Consider the following 21414-nt stretch of genomic DNA (forward strand, 5'->3'; position numbering starts at 1 on the left):
CATTATCATTAACATCAACGTACCTTCAAGTCCGGATACATCACTCAATTAAAATAATTTGGTCGTAAATTCTTGACTGCAAAGTGTCTTAACCTAAATTAATCTGGATTAGGCACAAAACTAAACACCTCGAAAAATCGTCTCAATATAACAAAGATTATTGACACTGGCAGTATATTCCACAACACTGTATTGGAGACTCGGTTGCCACTCAAGAAAAAAAAACAAAAACAAAACAAGATTCAAACAATTAGCATAATACGTGGCAAATATTAGTTATTATATCTACATATTTGGTTTATTTTCAGTAGCAGCTCATAGAGATAGTAATTAAGTAGGTGGAGACTAGAGAACTAACTGCAGCAAAATAAGTAATTCGTGGGCCGCCGTAAGTAACAATATATTGGAAAACAGCAAGTGCCATAAAAGGGTCCTGTAATACATTAGATAGATAGGGTATTCTTATATTGTGTTTAGAAGTCCTCGTCGATCAGGGTGTATCCCTACAAATGATCCCATTAGCACGGGGGATCGTCCCTCAGAGCCACGGTGCCAATATCGATCCGGGCCGAACAACCAACGTATTGCATGCCCTCATAACTTTAGAGGCTAGACTCTCCCATTCCCCCATACTAAATATTTTACTTGACATCTTTTCGACTTGGATTCACGACAATGTGTGCACGTGTGTGTACGTGTGTGTGTGTGTGAACAAGAATACGTAATGTTGCGTTACAAGTAATCACGACCAAAGCAAACTCTGTTGTCACAAACCATTCTACATTGTTACACTAAACTTTCTTGTTCACGAATGAGTAAGTGTGAAAGTATCAAATATTTTTGTGGACTATGTCTGCGAACACAACGTTATCTGCATAAATATTTTAATTTGATCCTAAAGATTTCGATCTGAGCAATCTGTAGTTGATTCAATACCAAATTCTTTGGCGTAGACTAGATTTTTTTTAATTTATTTAGTATTGACTACAAAGTCTGTAACAAATATAAGCAGTAGAGGAAGGTAGGTCGCGACTATTGGTCCGTTATTAACAATCATCATGGTTAGTAGATAGTAGATAAACAACCAAGTCACCGCGTAACGTGTTACATCAAATGTCAAGTACACAGTTCAACACGTAGATTGTTGACTCGATTTCGAACCAAGTCACTCGACGTATGTATTATTTTCTCTCAGATCATCACGTAGGACCTAGTTACTAAGAAGAATGTTCATAGTTTTAATATAAATGTACTTAATTGCATTTTAGTAAAATCGTATCAGTAATTTATGACGATCATGCTTATATGTATAAAACATTAACGAGTCTCATGTTCTAATGCATCTTTGCTACGTTATTAAGTAACCCAAGTATATAAGCAAGTACTAGAGCTCTCCTTTTAGGAACGAGGCCAAAAATATTGTGCCGACGACGACCGTGCGTGCACTGTGCAGTCGGTGCACTTGCACTGCAGAACAAAATGAAATCTCTACTTTCTAAAACTCCAGCAAGTTTATTAAAGGATCTCTAAAATCGTAACTAAGTAATCTTAGTATGCATCGATGTATCAAGTTACAAGTTGGCTGCAATGTAAATAAAACACAGCGCAGCGTTTATGCACCGCCAACTGGCTATTCAGTACCGTTAGATACACACCGAGACCCCGACATAATTTCACTGAGTGCAAACCGCGATGCACTAACCTCTTCAGACATATAAACTTATACAACACTAGTAAGGCGCTACTCTACTCTGGAATTTCTCAGTCCAGTTTTATAACCTGCATACATAAGTGTGAATGTTTTGACCGGCGTTATTTGCTCAGTTTATCAACAGCGTCAATCGGTCGCGCTTAGAAAGTCAGATTTGACTTAGTCAAGCAGCGACCGAAGGTATTTTCGGATTATGCAAGTGCTCATTAGGGACCAATTTACGACAATGTATTGTTTTAGCATTCCAGCTATAACATTTGTGTACTATGTATGTAGTTAATGTACAGCGAACCATCTACCCACTTAAAAATCAAAAAGTTGTTTATATTTTATGTTTTGATGCTCCGAATTTTATTTATTTTTACTTAAAAAGCAGCAGCATATCAAAATAATAATGTCTATTACCTATGCTGACTATGCTATCAGTGCTTTAGTCGAAGGGTAGCGCTCCGAATGTTGTCCTATTGTTTTGTATTTGTATGATCTTTTGGTATTGAAATAAAACGAAAGTTGTTTACTCATAAATTATTTAACGGATTTGTTTTTTAAATTTTCGGTAAGACTCTTGATAATTTGTTAAAAATAGAAATCACTGAAAAGTCCAACAACGAATATCATGAGAGGACCGTGATCGAAAAGATTACAGTTAAATCTGATTGAAATGCGGAATCGACATTTCGATAGCAGAATAGTTATTCCACATTGGCGGTCCTTGCTATTTTAACTGTTAAATTTAAATTAATTCTATATTTCGTGTACTGGCAGTACAAGTACAAGTCGTTACCTGCGAAGGTAAGACGACTTTCATTACCTTTCTAACCATATTTCTTAAAGACTACTGCCGTACTGTGGTAGTTACCCGGTACAAGTAACTACAAAGATTTCACTATTAATAGTTACAAGATTGAATCGATAAAAGGCCACCATATTTATAATTTCGAATTATTTTCCTTCGTAAAGGAAAATGAAACAAAACTGCGAGCGCTATCAACAGGAAGTTTATCAGTAACGCTTGAAGCAACGTTCGACAATAACAAACTGGTTTTTTAGGATTGCAATGTGTATATTACTTAATTTTACCATTTCATTTTAGTTTTAAATTTTTCATGGATACGATTCCGGGAAATTAACAATAGGAACTAACTATACTCTGCTTGAATTGTGTGATTTAGAAAGCTTGAATGCGTGCTTTCGTTCGCGCAGTTTATGCAATGAATTAAGTTAGACTAATTATTACAAACCTGGCTATCAATATGAACCAATTTTTTGGTTTAGAAACACTGGAAAATTGTTTTCGAAGGTGACTCAGTTCATTTTCACAATTAATGAATCTGAAAATGGCAGTTTGTCGGACTTTCAAAGGAAGTGTGATTGGAGTAATAATTATATTGTGCTTCGAAAAAAGGATAATACGGCTGTGCCGCTTTATGTCCGACTTGATGGGTGCACGGTAGTGCCCCCAGATAATCTATTTTGTCAGCCACAAGACATTCACAACTGAACATAGGCTTCTCCCAATGACTTAAGGTTCCAAAGAGCTGCTAGGTGCAGGTCGCTTCCAACAGGGTGAGTCGGTAACAGAGTCTAAACTTGCTTAGTTGGATTTTTTGTGCCATGTTTAATAAGACCATGTCTAAGAGTAGATTATATTTATAATTATGTATAATAAAATATAGGATATTTGAATCTGCAAATTCAAAGGTACAAAAACTTGATTGTATCATTTAAAACTGGATTTACTTAGTGACTCTTTGTAAAGTAAGTTTGTAATATATTTATTTTAAATACTTGATTATACAATTTAAAAAACACTAGTTATTTATAAAAAGAAACTATTAAAAATATAACTAATTTAATTGAATTAAATTGTAGTGTTTTAAAAAGATTGAATCTAGCTATCTATATAATTGTTACAGTAGTCATTGTATAATTTATTAATAATTTTCAATGTCATTTCATCGTTTAATACAGTTGTACACCTATGCTATGCTGCGCACTACCTACTAGGTTTACCAGGGCTCTGGTTCGAAAAACAGGAATAGGTAAGGTGTGGTCTTAAGTCAGTAAGAGATTGACATTCCCTCTCACCTCACCCAATGAATAAAGATTCATAATTCAAAATTGTATAAATTTACCTTCTTCTGTGATGGTTTCATGCATTAGGTATAATGTAAGTACTCCATATTATCATATAACCAATTGCATTATGTATAATTTGCCACCCCAAGACTAAATAGGTTTAAATTACCAAATTTAAGTTCACCAAAACATATTTATAACTTCATTCATAAGGTAAGATACCTAATTCTTTAGGGAAAATATTATAATTCTGCCATAATTCATTAGCTTGGAAACCAAATAAACCTTATTAAATTATTTCACATATCATGAAAAATCAATATGTATACTAATAAATAATCAATATAATTATATAATCTATAAATTTGAATGTGCTAATCTCTGGAACTAATGGTCTGATTTGAATAATTATTTTTGTATTAGATAGTGCACTTATTGAGAAAGGATAGACTGTAAAACATCACACTATGACCAATAAGAACCAATAAGAGCTGAGTGTGAGAGTAGCTAGTTTATTATAAATTCATGAAGGTAGAAGATACAAATACTTTTTTTTGAGGAGGCAATATCATCCAATGACTTTTCATGCCTAGGGTGAGGTAAGAGGGAGTGTCAAAATCTTTCTCACTAAAATTCACCCCCATTCTTATTCCCACTCTTTGAGCTGGACCCTGGTAAGCTGCTAGATAGCCCACAGTTACAGGAGGTACAAATCCTAGTATAGTATATATATTATTTTAATATAACTTGGAACAACTAACTATGTAACTAATAAGAAGCAGTCAGTTTAGTTATACTCGTTACTTGTTTAATTAAGAAATAGTTACTTAATGTTGTGTTAAAATTACATTTTATATACCCACAAAATTGGTTGTAGTCTTACTTTACATAGCTGCAACAGTCTATAGTAAAGTATTTACAAAGAAACTATTTCTAGTCATTATGAAATACAGTAGGCAATAAGCACCTTTTTAGCTTGGCAACAACTAAAATAACAGTCATATAAAGTGAATGTCAAACATTAAACTGATAAGGTACAAAATATCACTAACTTTAATACTTATGGTGTTGAGAGAAACAACGGAAATACTATTTTAATAAAGCATTCTCACTTTCTTCCAAAATACATAAGGGAAACCAAAACATTATTATAACTTAGGTGCTTATTCAATTTTAATAATGATTACTCACTCATTAGTAAATTATATGTATATTACAATGCAATAAGAATAATGTATCATACACTATACACAGCAGTCTCAGTTCTGTAATACCAAATTAAGAAATTTAAATACCTAACTCTTTAAGTTTGAATAATTACGTTCAGTAATATAAAAAGTTCCACTCACCTTAGACGATCAACCACAGCTTGTCGTTTTGGTGGCAGGATCATCTCCTCCATGGGCTGCAGCATGTTGGGCGGGTGCTGCGCGGGCGCGGCGCCAGGCAGCAAGCCGCCCGCCCCACCGCCTCCTACCAGGTGCTCCACGGTGCCTGCTCTCTATTTACGTTTGCTCCATCATACTCCCCACAAGTCTTTAAACTACGTGCTCCAGTATTCAAGTGTTGCACCTTAAGTGTGAGAGCACTATCAGAAAATATACACAGTTCGTCCTGAACATCCTCAACAGAATATTCATGTTGTCACAATTTCCAGGTCTCTATAACTTCACAGATTCAAACCAAGTTTTTAAATTGATCTTATTGTAATCACTATTAGACTATAAATTACAGCTACACGTCAGCCTTAAATTATATAAATAAAGAAACACGTCAAATGATAAAAATGTTTTGAATCAAGTTATGCAGTCAACACATCGGAAACAGTTTAAACTTTTTAAAAGTCACACATATTACAATTCTAGTGGTCACTACACATACAATAATCACACCAAATTACAAGTCTCTGATTACTTAACAACATTTCTATATATTGAATTCTTCAAAACAATTTTGGAAAATCTTTTGCACAGCCAATCTTACATGAATGGCCAAACATCAACTAACAACTAACTACAGTCTGTCATGTCACTGACTGACGCTTGCTTGCCTTTACTAATTGTGTTCCAGTGACAGAAATAATAGATAAGAAGCATCGGAGATAGTAAGTTTTGGGAAATTATAATAAATAAAAGGCAAAATATGTTAATTATTAAAAAAAATCTTCTAACATAAAATAAAGCGTAGAATGTTAACAATTGATGTATACAAATATATTAATTTTTTATATTTATTTTTAATGGCAACCCTAAATCTGATATCATCAGTTACTATGGTTCCGGTTCCTATGTAGGGTTGGATTTGAGCAAATAGTTTTTTTTATACGCATATGATTCTTTGATTGAATATTTATTTGTAAGTTTCTTATGAAAATAAAAATAGTATAATTTTTTGTACCTTCGAACAATAAAACTGAAAGCATCAGTAGACTATTAACCTTCTTACTGACATGACAGTGACAGTTTTCAAAAGTGTCATTTTGTCACAAATGACAGATGACAGGTTTTTGACTGGAGAAGGGAGAGAAAGAGAGAAGAACTCAATTCCAATCTATCAACCATTTTCATTCATCGGTTTCAAATTGAATGAATATTGTACATTCTGTAAAAACAATTGCAAGCTATTTAGTCATATTGTCATGAATTATAAAGTACGAAAAGTTGCTCATTAAATCTATATTTCACGATAAAGTATTTTTTTAAATTGATATACAACCATAACCATGTCTGCTTTGCGATTGAGAATAATTGGTTATTCCACATTAAGTTATAAGAGGTTATTAGTAAATTCAATAAGTAATGCCAGATGCCTATCAAGCCTTTCTGCTTGTAACACAACCTTAAAGAAACAGACCGGTAAGTTTTCTGCGAAAATTATTTATATAGGAAACTATACATTTCTTTTAAACCCTGTAGACCAAACAGTGATACGCTAAACAGTTCGAAGATATGATAACGAAAATACCGGTTTCTTTGTCGTTTCTGTTATATTTGTAATTTACTGTAGAAATTAAAATAACATTCTATTTTATTCAAATAAAATTACTTAGTTTCAGGCCTGTATCAACCAAATTACCACCCAGTGAGATACTCCAGTGCTGCTGTAGAAAATCAACCTGAAACTCCTAAACCTACCACATCCAAATCGAAAGAGACAGTGAAAGGATCATCAGAAAAACGTGAATTCCAAGCAGAAACTCGTATGCTACTGGACATTGTAGCCAGGTCCCTATATTCTGATAAAGAAGTCAGTATTCATTATTCTTAATCTCAGTATAGACATTTAGAATTTTAATGAGATTATAATAAAAAACGTTATTCCCTCAGGTGTTTATCAGGGAGCTGATCTCAAACGCCAGTGATGCATTAGAAAAATTCCGTTATATGAATGTCAGCTCGGCACCAGATACTTCGAAACTGCTTGAGACAGACAGGCCTCTGGAAATTAGACTATCAACTGATAAACAAAACAGAACACTCACTTTCCAGGTATTGTAGAACTAATAACATGAATGAAAGTACTAAAGTATAAAAATTTGGCAAAATCATCAACTTCATTTGCAATTATGCCTTTTCAGGATAGTGGAATTGGTATGACAAAAGATGAGCTCACCCAAAACCTAGGAACTATTGCCCGTTCTGGTTCCAAGTCTTTCATTGAAGAGATCAAAAAGCAGGGCAAAGACCAGGCCAACTCTATAATTGGACAGTTTGGTGTGGGCTTCTACTCTGCTTTCATGGTGGCTGATAGAATTGAAGTTTATACCAAAAGCAGTGTTGAAGGGTCTCAAGGCTACAAATGGTCTTCAGATGGGTATGATATAATTTGTTTTAATGTGGCAGATTAGCAGATGTGTATGCACATTTTCTGTTTTACCAAAGCATTTTTTGTTATCTAAATGATTACATAATGTATTAATTATCTGACATGTTCATTTTATCATGTATTATGTAAGCTACTACATTTCATGTGTGTCTGTACATGCAAAAATAAAAACGAGTAATAACTCTAATACCTAATTTTCTTATTTATAGATCTGGAGTTTATGAAATTCAAGAAGCAGATGGTGTTGCCATTGGTACAAAAATAATTGTTCACCTAAAGACAGAATGCAGAGAATATGCAGATGATGAAATAGTTAAAAGTATGTATTAGTCAAAAATACATATTAATTACAGATTTCCTTATTATAGTGCAAATTAAAGGCTAATAAATCTATTTTACTTTTACAGACATCATTAAGAAGTACAGCAACTTTGTGAGCAGTCCTATCTACTTAAATGATGAGCAAGTCAATCAGATTAAGGTATATTTACATGAATTCTTAAATAGATTAAATAATTCTTTTAACATGATTTTTTAACTAATTAATATTTTTCAACAGCCACTCTGGTTGATGGAACCAAAAGATGTATCACATGAGCAACATGTTGAGTTCTACAGATACATCAGCCAGTCTTATGATAAGCCTAGATATACTCTGCACTACAAGACTGATGTTCCACTCAGCATTAGAGCTATACTGTATGTCCCTGAAGGCAAACCAGGACTATTTGAACTCTCCCGTGACTCCGATGTAGGAGTAGCATTGTATTCCAGGAAGATTCTCATCAAAAGCAAGGCTGAGAACATACTGCCAAAATGGTTAAGATTTGTTAAAGGTTTGTGAATTATTATTTCTATCTGAAAATAATGACTACAGATTATCTAATTATTATTTCTATTAAGGCAGAATTGAGTTACTTATGCTATTTAATTAAATTTCCGCTATATTATTTAACTGTAATAATTTTGTGTTCTAGGTGTTGTGGATTCCGAAGACATTCCATTGAACTTAAGCAGAGAGCTGCTACAAAATAGTGCTCTTATTGTGTAAGTTATATATAAGTTATTAGTAATATTACACATTAACTTATTAGTTGTAAGATGTTCAATAAAAATTACGTATTTTTCCAGAAAACTCAAGACTGTGTTGACCAACCGTTTCCTTAAATTCATGATTGATATGTCCAACAAAAATCCATCAGATTTTCATGCATTTTACAAAGAGTACTCTATATTCCTGAAGGAAGGAATTGTTACTAGTCAGAACGCTATTGAAAAGGTAAGTTAAACAGAGGACCTGATTCACAACTAAATAAGATTCTGTCAGCTTAATTTATATGTTTAATATGGAAACTTAAAGAGAGGTGGTAAAAGTAAAAATAAGATTTATGTCTTTAATTTATCTAATTATGCTATTCTGTAACTTCTAGGAGGAAATTGCTAAGCTGCTTAGGTTTGAGTCCTCAAAACTTCCAAATGGACAGAGAACATCTCTCAGTGAATATGCAATAAGACAAAAGGAAGACCAGAAATCAATCTACTATTTAGCGGCACCTAGGTTTGTAAACACCTTTGCCTAATTACTATGTAATTTAATAATAGGTATTGCTAGTATGTAAGTTACATCGTCGAAATTTAATAAGTTTTGTCATTTAGTTATAAAGTTTTATGCCTTCAGGAAAACTAATAACATACAGATACAGTACAGATTACTGATAATTTTGTTCTTTACAGTCGTGAACTGGCTGAATCTTCCCCATACTTCGAGTCGCTTAAGAAACGCGACGTGGAAGTATTGTTCTGCTATGAAATGTATGATGAACTTGTACTATTGGAACTGAAGGAGTTTAACAACAGGAAACTCGTCTCCATCGAGAATGACATGCAGACTAAGGCTGCAGAAGAAGCAGATGATATTATTGGTAAACATTCACTAATTTTATCGTAATTTGGGGCATAAACCTACCGAACCGAACACGCTTTTCTTGATAAGAATGATATAGCGGCCGTTCTATGCAAGATTTTTTTTTTTTTAATTAAATCATGGTTAGTTAGTTGATGAGTAATTTTACACTGTTTTTTTTTTATCTATTACCAGGCAGTGACGCCCTTCAACAGTCTCAGGTGGAGGAAGTTATTACCTACCTGAAGGCTCATTTAGCCGGCAAAATATTTGATGTGAAAACAACATCGAAGTTGGAAACACATCCGTGTGTTATTACTGTACAAGAAATGGCAGCAGCTCGACACTTCATTCGCACTCAAGCTCAGAGTCTCAGTGAAGAAAACAGATTTGCGCTTCTAAGGCCACATCTAGAAATAAACGCAAAGTGAGTATTTCTCCATTATCCCTTTGAAAACGAAAACCGTTTTGGCGATACAACTAACAATATTATCGTGTTGCAATTAAAAAATATCGGAAAATACACGAAAGCAAAAAACTGTTATTTTACATTGATTACTTATGTATTATCACGCTTCTCTTTCAGGCACCCGATAATCAAGAAGCTTCATAAGCTGATGTCATCTGATCCCGAATTAGCAAAAATGATTTCTGAACAATTGTTTTCAAATGCCATGGTCACAGCTGGACTTATACTGGACCCGAGGAATTTAATTGTTCATATTAATGAACTTCTAGTTAAAGCTTTAGAAAAACATTAGAATTTTATTGTTAAAATAATATAATTAATGATTTACTATAAAAGTTTATGTTATGTACTTGGTAACAAGTGGTTTAGATTAAATTTTCTTTTTTTTCTATTGTTATTTTATTGTTTTATTTTGAGTTTTATATTGAGACCATAATAGCTGGAAGCTAAAATAATAATAGAAACCTTTGAATGTAACGACCCACGTGCTGTTAGTACATACTTCATTTTGTGCTGTACAAGCTCTCATGCAATTCGATTACACGGTTGGTGCTTTAGGTAGAAAGCAACCTGTGATGTCGCATGTCGCGGATTCGATTCCCGCATTGATGAATTGTGTGTTTGTAACTACATTCATGAGTATGGTCAAAGTTAAAAAATATATTTTCCTAATTCAACTTCCCACTAAGAACCTTTCGGTTTCTTCTAAATATGCTGGGTCCATAATTTGAGACATCTGCTCCAGCTATTAACTAATGTATAAAGATTGCAGTAAGATTCTCTAGTGAGCAAAATATTCAGATTCTTTGTTTATCCTTGACCTCCAGGCTATATAGCTCATATTGTAAGTGCAAGGTGTGGCATGAATCATGGATAATGTCCATACCAAAAATATTTTATGCGAAATGACTACCTACCATTAATAATAGTCGGCTGAATAGCATTCCGCTACCACACCCGAAGATTAATATTGGTCAGACTCAAATATTATTAATGTGAAACATTTTGGTATCTAGGTACAATTAGATGTCTCTTTCGGTCGCTGGTCAAGTAGAATATCTAGTCGCAATTCCAACAAATCTGGCCAAGTAGTGACTGCAGAGCAGAGAGGTATATACGATTCTCCAATGTAATAAAGAGAATTAACGTAACTTAAAATACTTAAATGAATAGCAATTAATGCACATTTTAATAATTTGTGAACATTGTGATGAAATGAACATCTTCGTAAAACGGAATATTTTGTGCATTATATTGAACGCATCGATAATACCGAACGTATTTTAAAATAGCAAGTTTGATTTGAACGCAGCGTCACCGGCGCGTAAGCTTGGTTGATTGCTGTTTCCTTGCGGCATTTTTATGGCGGCTTTTTATTGAAAATAAAAACTACAAGTAATATAAGGGCTTATATCGTGTTGTTAGTGTGGTTGTGTACTATTTAATTATTTCCTATGATACATCTTATTCAAGTAAGTATTTCATTTAATATTCGTGTGTTATTTATTCGAGAGGCTTGTTTTGAGACTTGGTGTTTTTCTTTCTATTTCTATACCTTCACAAATTGTAAAATATACCACGGATTGAATTATTCATAGCACAAATAGTCAGTTAAACCTGTTATTTAATTTGAGAATGGAGAAGTAACAATAATATGCGCGAGTTGACGTACATAATGGTGCTAATCCTACCGTAGCGAAACAGGGCTTTGTGTGGGGCGAATAAATAAATGAAACAATTTTGACGCTGCGCAGGTATGAGCACCATGGATATAAATAAAGTGGAATATGAGGACGACAATAAAACAATGGACAAGAAGCAAATTGAGGCTGAGGAGAAGGAAGTGATGCTAAAAGCTGAGGTGGAGAACATCGAGCCTGCGGAGTTGAAGCACGATGACGGGCCTGTGAAGACAGCCTTGTCCGGCGACCTCACGGAGATGGGCCGTGAGGTGAAACCCAAGTTCATACCTATTGGGGCCATCAAAATGCCTGGATTCTTCACTAAAAACTCAGATAAGGATAAATCCAAGGTAAATCTGTAATTTTTATTATTCGTTTAAAGCCTATATTTTTCTATGAGTGTAATTTCAAGTATTCACACTTTAAAGAAGCACATAATTATTGTAAATTTCCAGAATATTGAATGTTCATGTTATTATAAGTGCATGTGGCCAGTATATTTAAAATAATTAATTTGCTTCAGGATGAGGAGGCAGCTATTGAAAAAGATACAGAAAATGAAAAGACTGATGATAACTCCAAAGTCAAGGAGAATCGTTTCCAATTTCTTCAGAAATTCACTAAATTCTTGCAACATCCGGATAATGAAAATAGTGGTGAGTTATTGATTTATTTTTGTGTTGGTAAATAATATTGCAAAATGATTGAGCTTAGTCTTCAAATCAACATATTTAACTATTTACTCCTCCATTCTTTTTTATAATGTCCATATTATTATGGTAGACTGGTTGCATGTCTCAAGAGATACTCATGCTTATCATTCTAAAACTCTGCTTTAATTGCAGTGCAGACTTAAGACTGATTTAATATTCACAGCTTGGCTCCTTTTGGTCATAGCATGGTGTTTTATACCCTATTCCTTGATAAAAGGACTCTCCAACACAAACAGAATTATTCAATTTGAACCAGCTGCTCTTAATATACCTAACTTGAAACAAACTTCGAAAATTTCAAGTTTTTATTTTAACTATGATGCAAAATAATCAAGAGATAAAAATATTTCAGAGGAAAAAGACAAAGACCGCAAAAGAGGTTTATTCAACATCAGGTATCCGAGGGTTTTCCAAAAACGTGGTAGTGCCCCAAATAATGAAGCCACTCTTGCTTCCATGGAAACTTTGGATGACAAACTGGATACTCCTAATGATGGCATGGAAACTGTGAAACTAGAACCTCCTGTAAGTATATCTACATAATATGATTTAAAATTTTCCAAGATCTAATTACATAGCATGTTTGAATTTTTAATACTTTTAAATAAATAATTTTAGATCTTATGTTTCTAGTATCTAAATTAAAATATTCATTGATATAGATTAAACTTTGAAGATGAGCTCTTTAATCAAATAACAATATCTATCAATCCCCCTACTTGTACATAAACTTAAATTACCACAATTGGTTTCAAAAGCTGCTATATTATTGTACAATATTGATGAATGTAGAACTTTTATAACTTGCTTTCCTTGTATAAACCAATATAATATGTTTATAATATGAATATATCTGTATTTTATAGGAGATTGAAGAAGGTAAAGTAGCCACCAAACTGCCACTAAAGGAGAGGATTCGCCAGAAGAAATTTATTATAGGTGAAGAAAATATTTTATAATTTTTCTATTGTAGATTTTCAATCAGTTATATAATATTTATTTTAATATTTTTTTTCATTGCAGATGATATTGTCGTTGTTGGGATAGTAGTGCTAGTCCTGATAGCAGTTATCATCGGTATCATAATTGGCGCTAATGCAGGACCACCGGTTGAACGACCTCTACGCCTTGGCCGCTATATCACCACTTTCACTAGCTGTGGACCTGTTGAAGGGTATGTGATTTGATAAAATGTATGATAATGTCATATTTGGTTACAATTTCATGATTCATATATTTTTATTTATTTTTTTACAGTATTCTGGATGAAGGAGTTTACAAGTTCTTCAGTATTCCCTATGCTAAGCCACCAGTAGAAAATAACAGGTTTACTTATGCTCAGCCCTTAAATAACATATCATCATGCTGGAACGGAACATACGACGCGCGCACAAAAGGTCCTCTTTGTATACAGTTTTTGGAAAATGCTACAATAACTGGTGAAGAAGATTGTCTGACTCTTGATGTGGTTACCCCTCATGTGAGATACGATTCGCCATTGCCAGTTGTGGTTTTGATTGGAGCAAATACATTAGCTGGTGGTATCAGCCCTGCACAACCTTCTGCCTTGTATGCTCGCACAAAAGAAGTAGTTTTTGTACGTCCTAATTTTAGACTTGGTCCTCTTGGATTTTTAGCTCTTGATATCTTATCGAATAGTAGGTACCCTCATACGTCCGGCAACTATGGACTTAGCGATTTGTTTGTCGCATTGAAATGGGTTCGTTTGAACATTAAACATTTTGGAGGCGATCCCGAATCTGTTACTTTGTTAGGTCACCGCGCGGGAGCTACGTTGACCGCTGCTTTGACTACTGTTAGTCAGGCTCATAAGTTGTATTCACGGGTGTGGCTATCCTCCCCATCCGTTATCTTTCCTGGTGAACCACTAGAACAATCCCAAAAATTAAATAGCAGGTTCAAGGAAATGACCAAATGTAACGATGTTGATTGCTTACGCCAAATTTCAACTACAGAAATTCTAACACCAGATTTTTGGGTGGAAAATTACATTGGAAAACTGCCTACAAGTGAAGAATTAAAGCAGTCGTTATTGGTGTTAGATGGAGAGTTTCTTAGACTACATGCTTACGAAAGTTGGGATGCCCAAAAAGAAGCTAAAAAGTCAGGAAAAGATAAAGTTTTTAAGCCAATGGTATTTGGTACAACTCAACATTCTAGTCACTCTGATCTTTTAAAGAAAAAACATCTTAACTGGACTGCTGATATAGTAGATAAAATAGTCAATGAAAGTGTGATTGGTGAAAAGAACTTGACGTCTTCTGTGTTCACACATGTTAATAAGACTTACTTGGGTTTGGTTGAACTGATTTCTTCGGTTCGCACGTTGTGTCCTTTGGTTAGTCTCGCTAGATTACGTCTCGAGGTTCCGATGTATGTAGTGCTTGGAGCTGGAGCTGGCGGCGGTGCTGGCGGGTCTGGAATAGCTGGTATAAATGCAGACGTCGAAGCCATTTTAGGAACATTCGATTCAGATATGCCGGAACAACGACGGTACATGGCAGCTATGCAGCAGTTATTTTATTATTATGTATGGCATGGTCACCTGCCTGGACCAGAGAGTGGCTTAATACAAGTTGGTCAAGATTTGCTTCCTCTTAGTGGCTTGCCTCTTTGTGATCTACTCATTAGGGAAGATATAGTACCTAGGTATGCACACATTGACTAAGGACAATGGCAATATTTCTGTGACCCTGTAATGAATTTGATATAACTTGTTAATATGTAACTCTCTTGCTCCAATATTTTATACATTATTGCTTTATTACTATACACTTATAATAATACTCTCGCTGTCTATTGTGTACGTGTTTTATAGATATACAAATAGTTAGTAGTCATATTTACCGAAAAGTGTTATGAGAAACCAAATAATGTATCTGAAAAGATACCATTTATGTTTAGTATTATTTATTGAAATCGTAAAGTACAAAATTTCTGACATTAGGTTCTTGCTTTTGGATCTAAACTCTTCTCTCATAGACTAAGTAATGTATCAGTGAAATGTCTATTTACGAAATAGAATTAATTAAACGTTAGGATAAGGATATTTTGTGACTGATGAAACATTGATCTTGTCTGCCCAGGTAGACTCTTTTTTACTCATTTTGTAATATGTAGTGTATATTAAAATTGTTTCAGTTACCTTATTTTTAGATAATGTGTTTTTCTACTTTTATATGAACAATGAATTATTTTTTATATATATTAGAATGCTTAAGAAATATTGATCCTGAGGTTTTTGATGCAAAATTGTACAAGACTGATGAAATTTCAACCAGTGAAACAGTATTCCTAAACATATATTAATAATTTTGACTTGAAAAGGATGTGGTCCTCCACTCTTGAAATGTATTAAAGAAAAATATGAGATATTTTTCATTATTAAAAAAGTAAAAACTCATGATCAATGTTTTGATAATATTTATTGCATTAATCAGCTAAAGTGAGAATAGACATAGATTTCGTGTGAAATTTTACTTAGGTATATGCTTTTAAGTATAAAGATGTTGTTAGCCAGTGTCTGTAGCCTAATAATATACATCACATTTGTCCCACCTTTTATACCAAATATTTTTTTATAAATGGTTATTTTTTTACCTTTATATTGGAGTCACCCCTGAGATTAATTGTGGGAATGTGAATGCTCTCACTCTCAATGAAAATAGACTCGCTTTAAACAGAGGGGACATGAAAAGGTACCGCTTCGATAACAATGACGTGTTACAACTGATGTAATAATAAACCCCAAAGCTTGCATTTAATATGAGGGGTGACTCATGATTGCGACTAAATCTCGGAATTTAATAGTACTTATTTAGTTCAATAAATGTGATTTTATGAAGTCTGATCAATCCAAAGAAATGTTTAACAATTTACAGCATTGTAATTGTTGTATAAATTAAGTTTGTATGTATTATTATTATTGTAGTACACAGGGAATCTCCATATCGATATACTCTTGTCTTGCCAAATTGCTTTGTCATTAAGTTATTGCACTAGCGCTAATGTAGTATAGATACAACTTATGTAATTTTGTAAATTGATCCAAATAAATTTTGTGTAAGACTGAAATATTGTTGTCATTTGTACAAATCATTTGCTTGGTGAATAAAAATCGAAATTATGATTTCAATTGTTTTTGTCGTCGAAGAACCAATGAATTCATGATTTCCTTATGTTATCATCTAATCGAGTATGCTAGACTACTCGTTTTTACCAACCTCCTAAATTTTGCCTGATAAGAATAACAATAAGTGTTGTCCACGAGGCACTAGTACAGAAACCGTACTATTGGATAACGACGACGAGATTTATTTCCCTTTTACCGCAAAACTACTCATCTTACAAGGATCGGACACGACTAGCCGGAAAAGGGTGTCAACATCTAATAGATACCTCTGCCAACCCCTTCGAGGTATTAAAGGCCTGATAGTACCACATATGTATACGGAGTATGCGATCGGGTTTTAACCATAACAATAAAACAAAAGGATTGTGTGATCTTTGGATAGTTTTATTTACTAAACACTATAATAAATAGTAGATGTATCCGCTTTAGATAACACGAGGAGCAACGCCAACGAGACATGACACACTAGATAATAAAATTTTACGTGATTGTAATAAGGACCCAATGTATTTAATAATTAAAAAAAAACAAGTGGTAGGTATATCTCGTTGCCAAGCCCTATGCGGTCGTCAGCAAAAGATTAAACAAATCGAGTCGAAAAACTTAAATATAAATAAATAGAACAACCTAATTAGAATTATGAATAAATTACCGTTTTTTGGTTTTTCGTGCAAAATTCAACATTGTTTTCATAATGAACATTTTTTTTTAAATAGTATAACAATCTCAAAAACAATTTCAAATTTGATTGATACATATAACAATTCGTCAAATAATAAGGTCACTAAAATATAACGAGGCTGGTTCTAATTCGTGTCAATGATTACGTTCACGTAGTGGTGATATAATGGTCTGCAAATTTTCTTTTCCAATTTTGGACGCCTTTCGTAGTACCGAAGGTGATTTAGGTTTGTACTGTAACTGTTCAGAGTCTTTCTTCATTTTATCAATAATTGAGGACTGTTTAGCTACCGTCATTGTTAACTCCTCGTTTTCTTGACGTAGCAGCGATAACTCAACCACTAGCGACTGCTGATCTTGAATCTGAAATTGATAAATGTTTGTTTAATATTTGTAAAGTTATTTTAAATTAATTATTTTCATGAATGGTTTAATTTCTTACCTGTTGTTGTAAGCATTGGTTTTCAGTCTCAAGCCGGTTGATTTCGGCTGCGGCCTGTGCAAGCAGTACTCGTGACTGCTCAGCTGCAACTGTGGCCTGCCCTGCATGTTCAGTAGCCAACTCACATAGCTTGCGTTTCTTCTCCACCTAAAAAAAAATAGTTGTTAAAAATTAAATACATAAATTAATAATATTAAAGAACTAGCTTTTATGTTACAAAAATATGAGTGACATTTACCTCTTCACGAAGTAATTGAATTTGCGAATTTGACTCTTTTTTCAACAGTTCTACATCTTCTATCAGCTCATTCTTGATAGTCCCTAGTTCACGATAAGCTTCTTTTTCTACGTTTTGTAAGCTTTCTATCAATGAAACATTGTGTTCCATAATGCGATTGTGCTCCTTAGCTAAAGCTGCTTTGGATTTTAATATATTTACTAAAGCCTCCTTGTACTCATTGCATTCCATTGCAGTGTTGTTTAGAGTGGTCTTATAGTTTTCGAGTTCATTTTCCAAAATTTCCTTTGTATTCATTAGTGTTTGTACTTTATCTTCCAAGTGTTCCAACTCATTATCAGATTCCCTCAACCTCATAGTCAAAACTTCAACAATGTCTCTAGTTACAGACAGAGATGTTTCAAATTTGTTCTTATCCTTTATCGCCTTGTCCACTTCAACTGTTAGTTTATTTTTTTCATTGTCAAAATCTATGAGCCTCTTCTTAGCATCCTCTTTCAACTCATCTCTTTCTTCAACGAGAATCTGTTTTTCTTTGTTTAACGACTCATTTTCGACTTTCAGACTATTCATTTCTTTCTGGAGGCTCATTTTTTCTTCACTTATTATAGTAATTTTGTACTTCAAGTCTCTTGCTTCATTTTCAAGGTATTCAATTTTGATCTGCTGTTGTGTGCAATCATCCTGAATGCTTCTAGTCCGTTCTTCAAACTGTATCTCGCAAAGTCGTAACTTTTCCCGAGTCGCTTCGTTGATTTGTTCTATTTTAGCTTTCATTTCATTATCCTTACTGATTAATTCATGTTGGAGCTCCTGCAGTGCCTCATCTTTTTCTTTGAGCATTTGATTTTTAATTGATTCTATAAGTGATTTATAATTTGATTTCAGATTTTCTTGGTCTGACTTTGACTTGTTTATTATTGTTTGCTTTTCCTCTTCCAACTTGGATTTTAAAGTTTCCAGCTCTACCTTGTATTCGCGTCGGATGCTCTCATTTGCTTCCAAAGCTAGAGCATGGTGTCCTTTTACCATTTCAAGTCTTTGAATAGTTTCCTCTAAATCTGTTTCAGCCTTTGTTAATTTTAGTTGCAGGTCCTGACATAAACTGTCTCTAATAGTGATAATTTCTTCAACAGATCTCAGTGCTAATTGCTTATCAGTGACTTCTTGTTCTAATTTTTGACATTGTTTCTCCAATTCATATATTTTGTTATTCATTTGATTAATTAAATAGTTATCTCCATTTTGTACTACTGTTTCTATTTGATCTTGTTGCAGCTCCAAATCTTCTATTGTGATCTGTGAAAATTGTCTGTCCAAGTGGTTCAAGTTGTTTTGTCGCACTTCTTTTACTTCTTTTTCCAGTTGAGCAATAGTTTGTTTGAATTCTTCAATTTGTTTTGTATATTCAGCAATGGTGTGATCCTTATTCCTGAAAAAATATTTCTTTTTATATCTCAACCGTTTGAAAGGAGCTACATGTGCATAAAGATGGTAAGTCATCACAAGCAAGTTTCTTTTCAACAAATCAGTGATTTGATGATACAGCAAAAGTGTTATTATAAAGGACTGCTACATATTAAGACTATTGTATGTTCATAAGAAAAATAATATTTAAAGATAAAATAACAAAAGAAAGAGATAAGAAAATACACAAGTAATAAATTATAATTACCTTATTTCTACTTCCTGTGATTTAATTAGTTCTTTTTCAGTTTCATTCTTGATCTTAGAATTTGTTTGGTCATTCTTTTTCTTCAAGCTACTAGGAGCTTTGATTGTACATGTTGTTTTTAATGGTTTTGGCTATAAACAAAAAAATTTATTGATACTTAATCTTAAAAAAAAACACAGCTGATTAGGTAAATAGATTTCCAACAGCTTCATTAAATACATATTTAAAAAAAACATTATTTTGCATTATAGAAACTTTGTTGTTGTTAAAGCCCAGCTGTAAGCTTTCTAAAAAAATATTATTTAGTTGGAATTGGAAAGAACAACATATTTTATACTTACAGTGGCAAATGACCGGACACTGTGTACGGAGCTGCATTGAGATTGCACATCAGAATGGATCTTGGAAGATGTTGGTATAACAAATGGTTTTGGTTTCACCGCTGTACTGGCAGCTTTTGTATTAACCTTTTGTTTCTCATTTTCTGGTTTAGTTGGTTTATTCTGACTCTGACACTTTTTAGTGGACCCAGGTGCTGGAATTATAGATTATAATGAGTTAGCCATGTAAATTACATAATTATTACCTACCTAAGCAATGTATCATGAATAATCATGATGTAATAAAGTTTAAAATAAATTATACCTAAGTTCTAAACTTATCTTTTATCATATACTTATCTACATAATTCACTATGTGAATATTTAGTTATGTTTGTTTAATCAATGAGATCTAAGTTATGTATATGAATTAATAAACATACGATGTGATTCACACTAAGCACCTACTTTAATGAAAACCAGGTCAGCTGATTGTCTTCCTCAAGCTACATTCACAATAGATACCTACCTACTAATTAACTAGTTTTAATGGGTAGGTAGATAGCCTTCTGCAGTGTACCTACATTTAGGCAAATATCTATATAGTAGATATACTTAATAGAGTTAAGAACACTAAGAAGTTAACAGCCATGCAATGCCGCGAAAAATTACATAAGTAATTTAAGAAACAAAAGTCACTTACCGAGTGGTTCAAACCGCTTTGCTTTTGAAAACATTATTAACAATTTAAATTAAGTTAAATTTAAAAATTCCTTTATTATTCATAAATAACGAACTTACAAAATTCTAAATAAAATATTTAACCGTCAACGTTCGCTCTCCAATCTCAAAATGAAATAACGACCGCGGCCGCGCGGCACGCAGGTAAGGTGATCGTATCGTAAAGTAGGGGATAAAGTTACACAACAGGGTAAAACGATGAATGCGCGCGCGCGTAAATTATTATTACTACCCAGACGCAGACGCACCCCCTGACCCCTGCTGATCGATCGATGGGCGACGACCGTTATAAAACGTTCCATTTCACGTTCGAAACTAAACGTCTTTTTTTATTGAGATTCCGATTGTGAGAAATTGGGTAATGAAAAAATTGTATATTACATATCTTATTAAGACCCTAGGTAAAGTTAAAATAATAGGTATTTATTTTTTATCTATAAGGTAGTTCATACATAAGCTCACGCCTGTCTCCCATGAGGGTAGGCAGAGACAATGGGACGCCGTTATAGCTCTTTCGCTTCATCAACAATCATTAGTCTATATTGTTAGTGTAATAAAATATTATCTTATCTTGTAAATCTTTGATGTTACAAAAAAAAAAACTATAATTTTTCTCTTAATTTTATCAATCAATTCAATTACCTTTACTTTATTATGTTCCTAAAATTGCTTCTTTAAGTAAAGAGTTTGAGATGTTAATGAAATTCCTGCAGTATTACCAATACTGCACACCAGGAATTTCATAAATTGAATCAGGCATAGATTTTTCCAAACTTGAGAAA

At 33.4% G+C, this 21414-nt stretch overlaps 4 protein-coding genes across 5 annotated transcripts in view; 2 read left to right on the plus strand and 2 right to left on the minus strand.

Annotated features, from left to right (window-relative positions):
* LOC118263918 (neurogenic protein mastermind) overlaps window positions 1-5837 on the minus strand; it is a 27861-nt gene extending 22024 nt beyond the window's left edge. Inside the window, exon 1 of the mRNA XM_035576155.2 lies at window positions 5140-5837. Within this exon, the coding sequence (XP_035432048.2) occupies window positions 5140-5204 (65 nt within the window). The 5' untranslated portion in view covers window positions 5205-5837. The remainder of the gene's footprint in view (window positions 1-5139) is intronic.
* A 476-nt stretch (window positions 5838-6313) lies between these two features.
* Window positions 6314-10384, plus strand: LOC118263629 (heat shock protein 75 kDa, mitochondrial). 2 transcript variants are annotated; one of them, XM_035575727.2, is made up of 13 exons: window positions 6314-6645; window positions 6840-7036; window positions 7117-7278; window positions 7368-7603; window positions 7825-7934; window positions 8023-8096; window positions 8175-8451; window positions 8593-8662; window positions 8747-8894; window positions 9046-9173; window positions 9350-9537; window positions 9714-9945; window positions 10105-10384. In XM_035575727.2, the coding sequence occupies exons 1-13, from the start codon at window positions 6513-6515 to the stop codon at window positions 10277-10279; spliced, it is 2130 nt and encodes a 709-aa protein (XP_035431620.2). In that variant the 5' UTR covers window positions 6314-6512; the 3' UTR covers window positions 10280-10384. The 2 variants fall into 2 exon arrangements, with proteins under 2 accessions (XP_035431620.2, XP_035431621.2); XM_035575728.2 differs by having other exon boundaries at window positions 6316-6645; window positions 6846-7036.
* An 894-nt stretch (window positions 10385-11278) lies between these two features.
* Window positions 11279-16477, plus strand: LOC118263588 (neurotactin). The gene is made up of 7 exons (XM_035575673.2): window positions 11279-11459; window positions 11742-12019; window positions 12193-12325; window positions 12735-12907; window positions 13249-13321; window positions 13406-13556; window positions 13640-16477. The coding sequence occupies exons 2-7, from the start codon at window positions 11744-11746 to the stop codon at window positions 15069-15071; spliced, it is 2238 nt and encodes a 745-aa protein (XP_035431566.2). The 5' UTR covers window positions 11279-11459; window positions 11742-11743; the 3' UTR covers window positions 15072-16477.
* A 421-nt stretch (window positions 16478-16898) lies between these two features.
* Window positions 16899-21028, minus strand: LOC118263706 (myosin-J heavy chain). Its single transcript, XM_035575857.2, has 6 exons — window positions 20595-21028; window positions 19913-20106; window positions 19572-19702; window positions 17897-19328; window positions 17659-17805; window positions 16899-17579 (listed from the first exon to the last, which is right to left on the minus strand). Exons 1-6 carry the CDS (start codon window positions 20626-20628, stop codon window positions 17352-17354), a joined length of 2166 nt encoding a protein of 721 aa, XP_035431750.2. The 5' UTR covers window positions 20629-21028; the 3' UTR covers window positions 16899-17351.
* Window positions 21029-21414: the final 386 nt, after the last annotated feature.

This window comes from Spodoptera frugiperda, chromosome 27 (genome assembly GCF_023101765.2).
Source record: "Spodoptera frugiperda isolate SF20-4 chromosome 27, AGI-APGP_CSIRO_Sfru_2.0, whole genome shotgun sequence".
In the NCBI taxonomy this organism is placed as follows: domain Eukaryota; kingdom Metazoa; phylum Arthropoda; class Insecta; order Lepidoptera; family Noctuidae; genus Spodoptera; species Spodoptera frugiperda.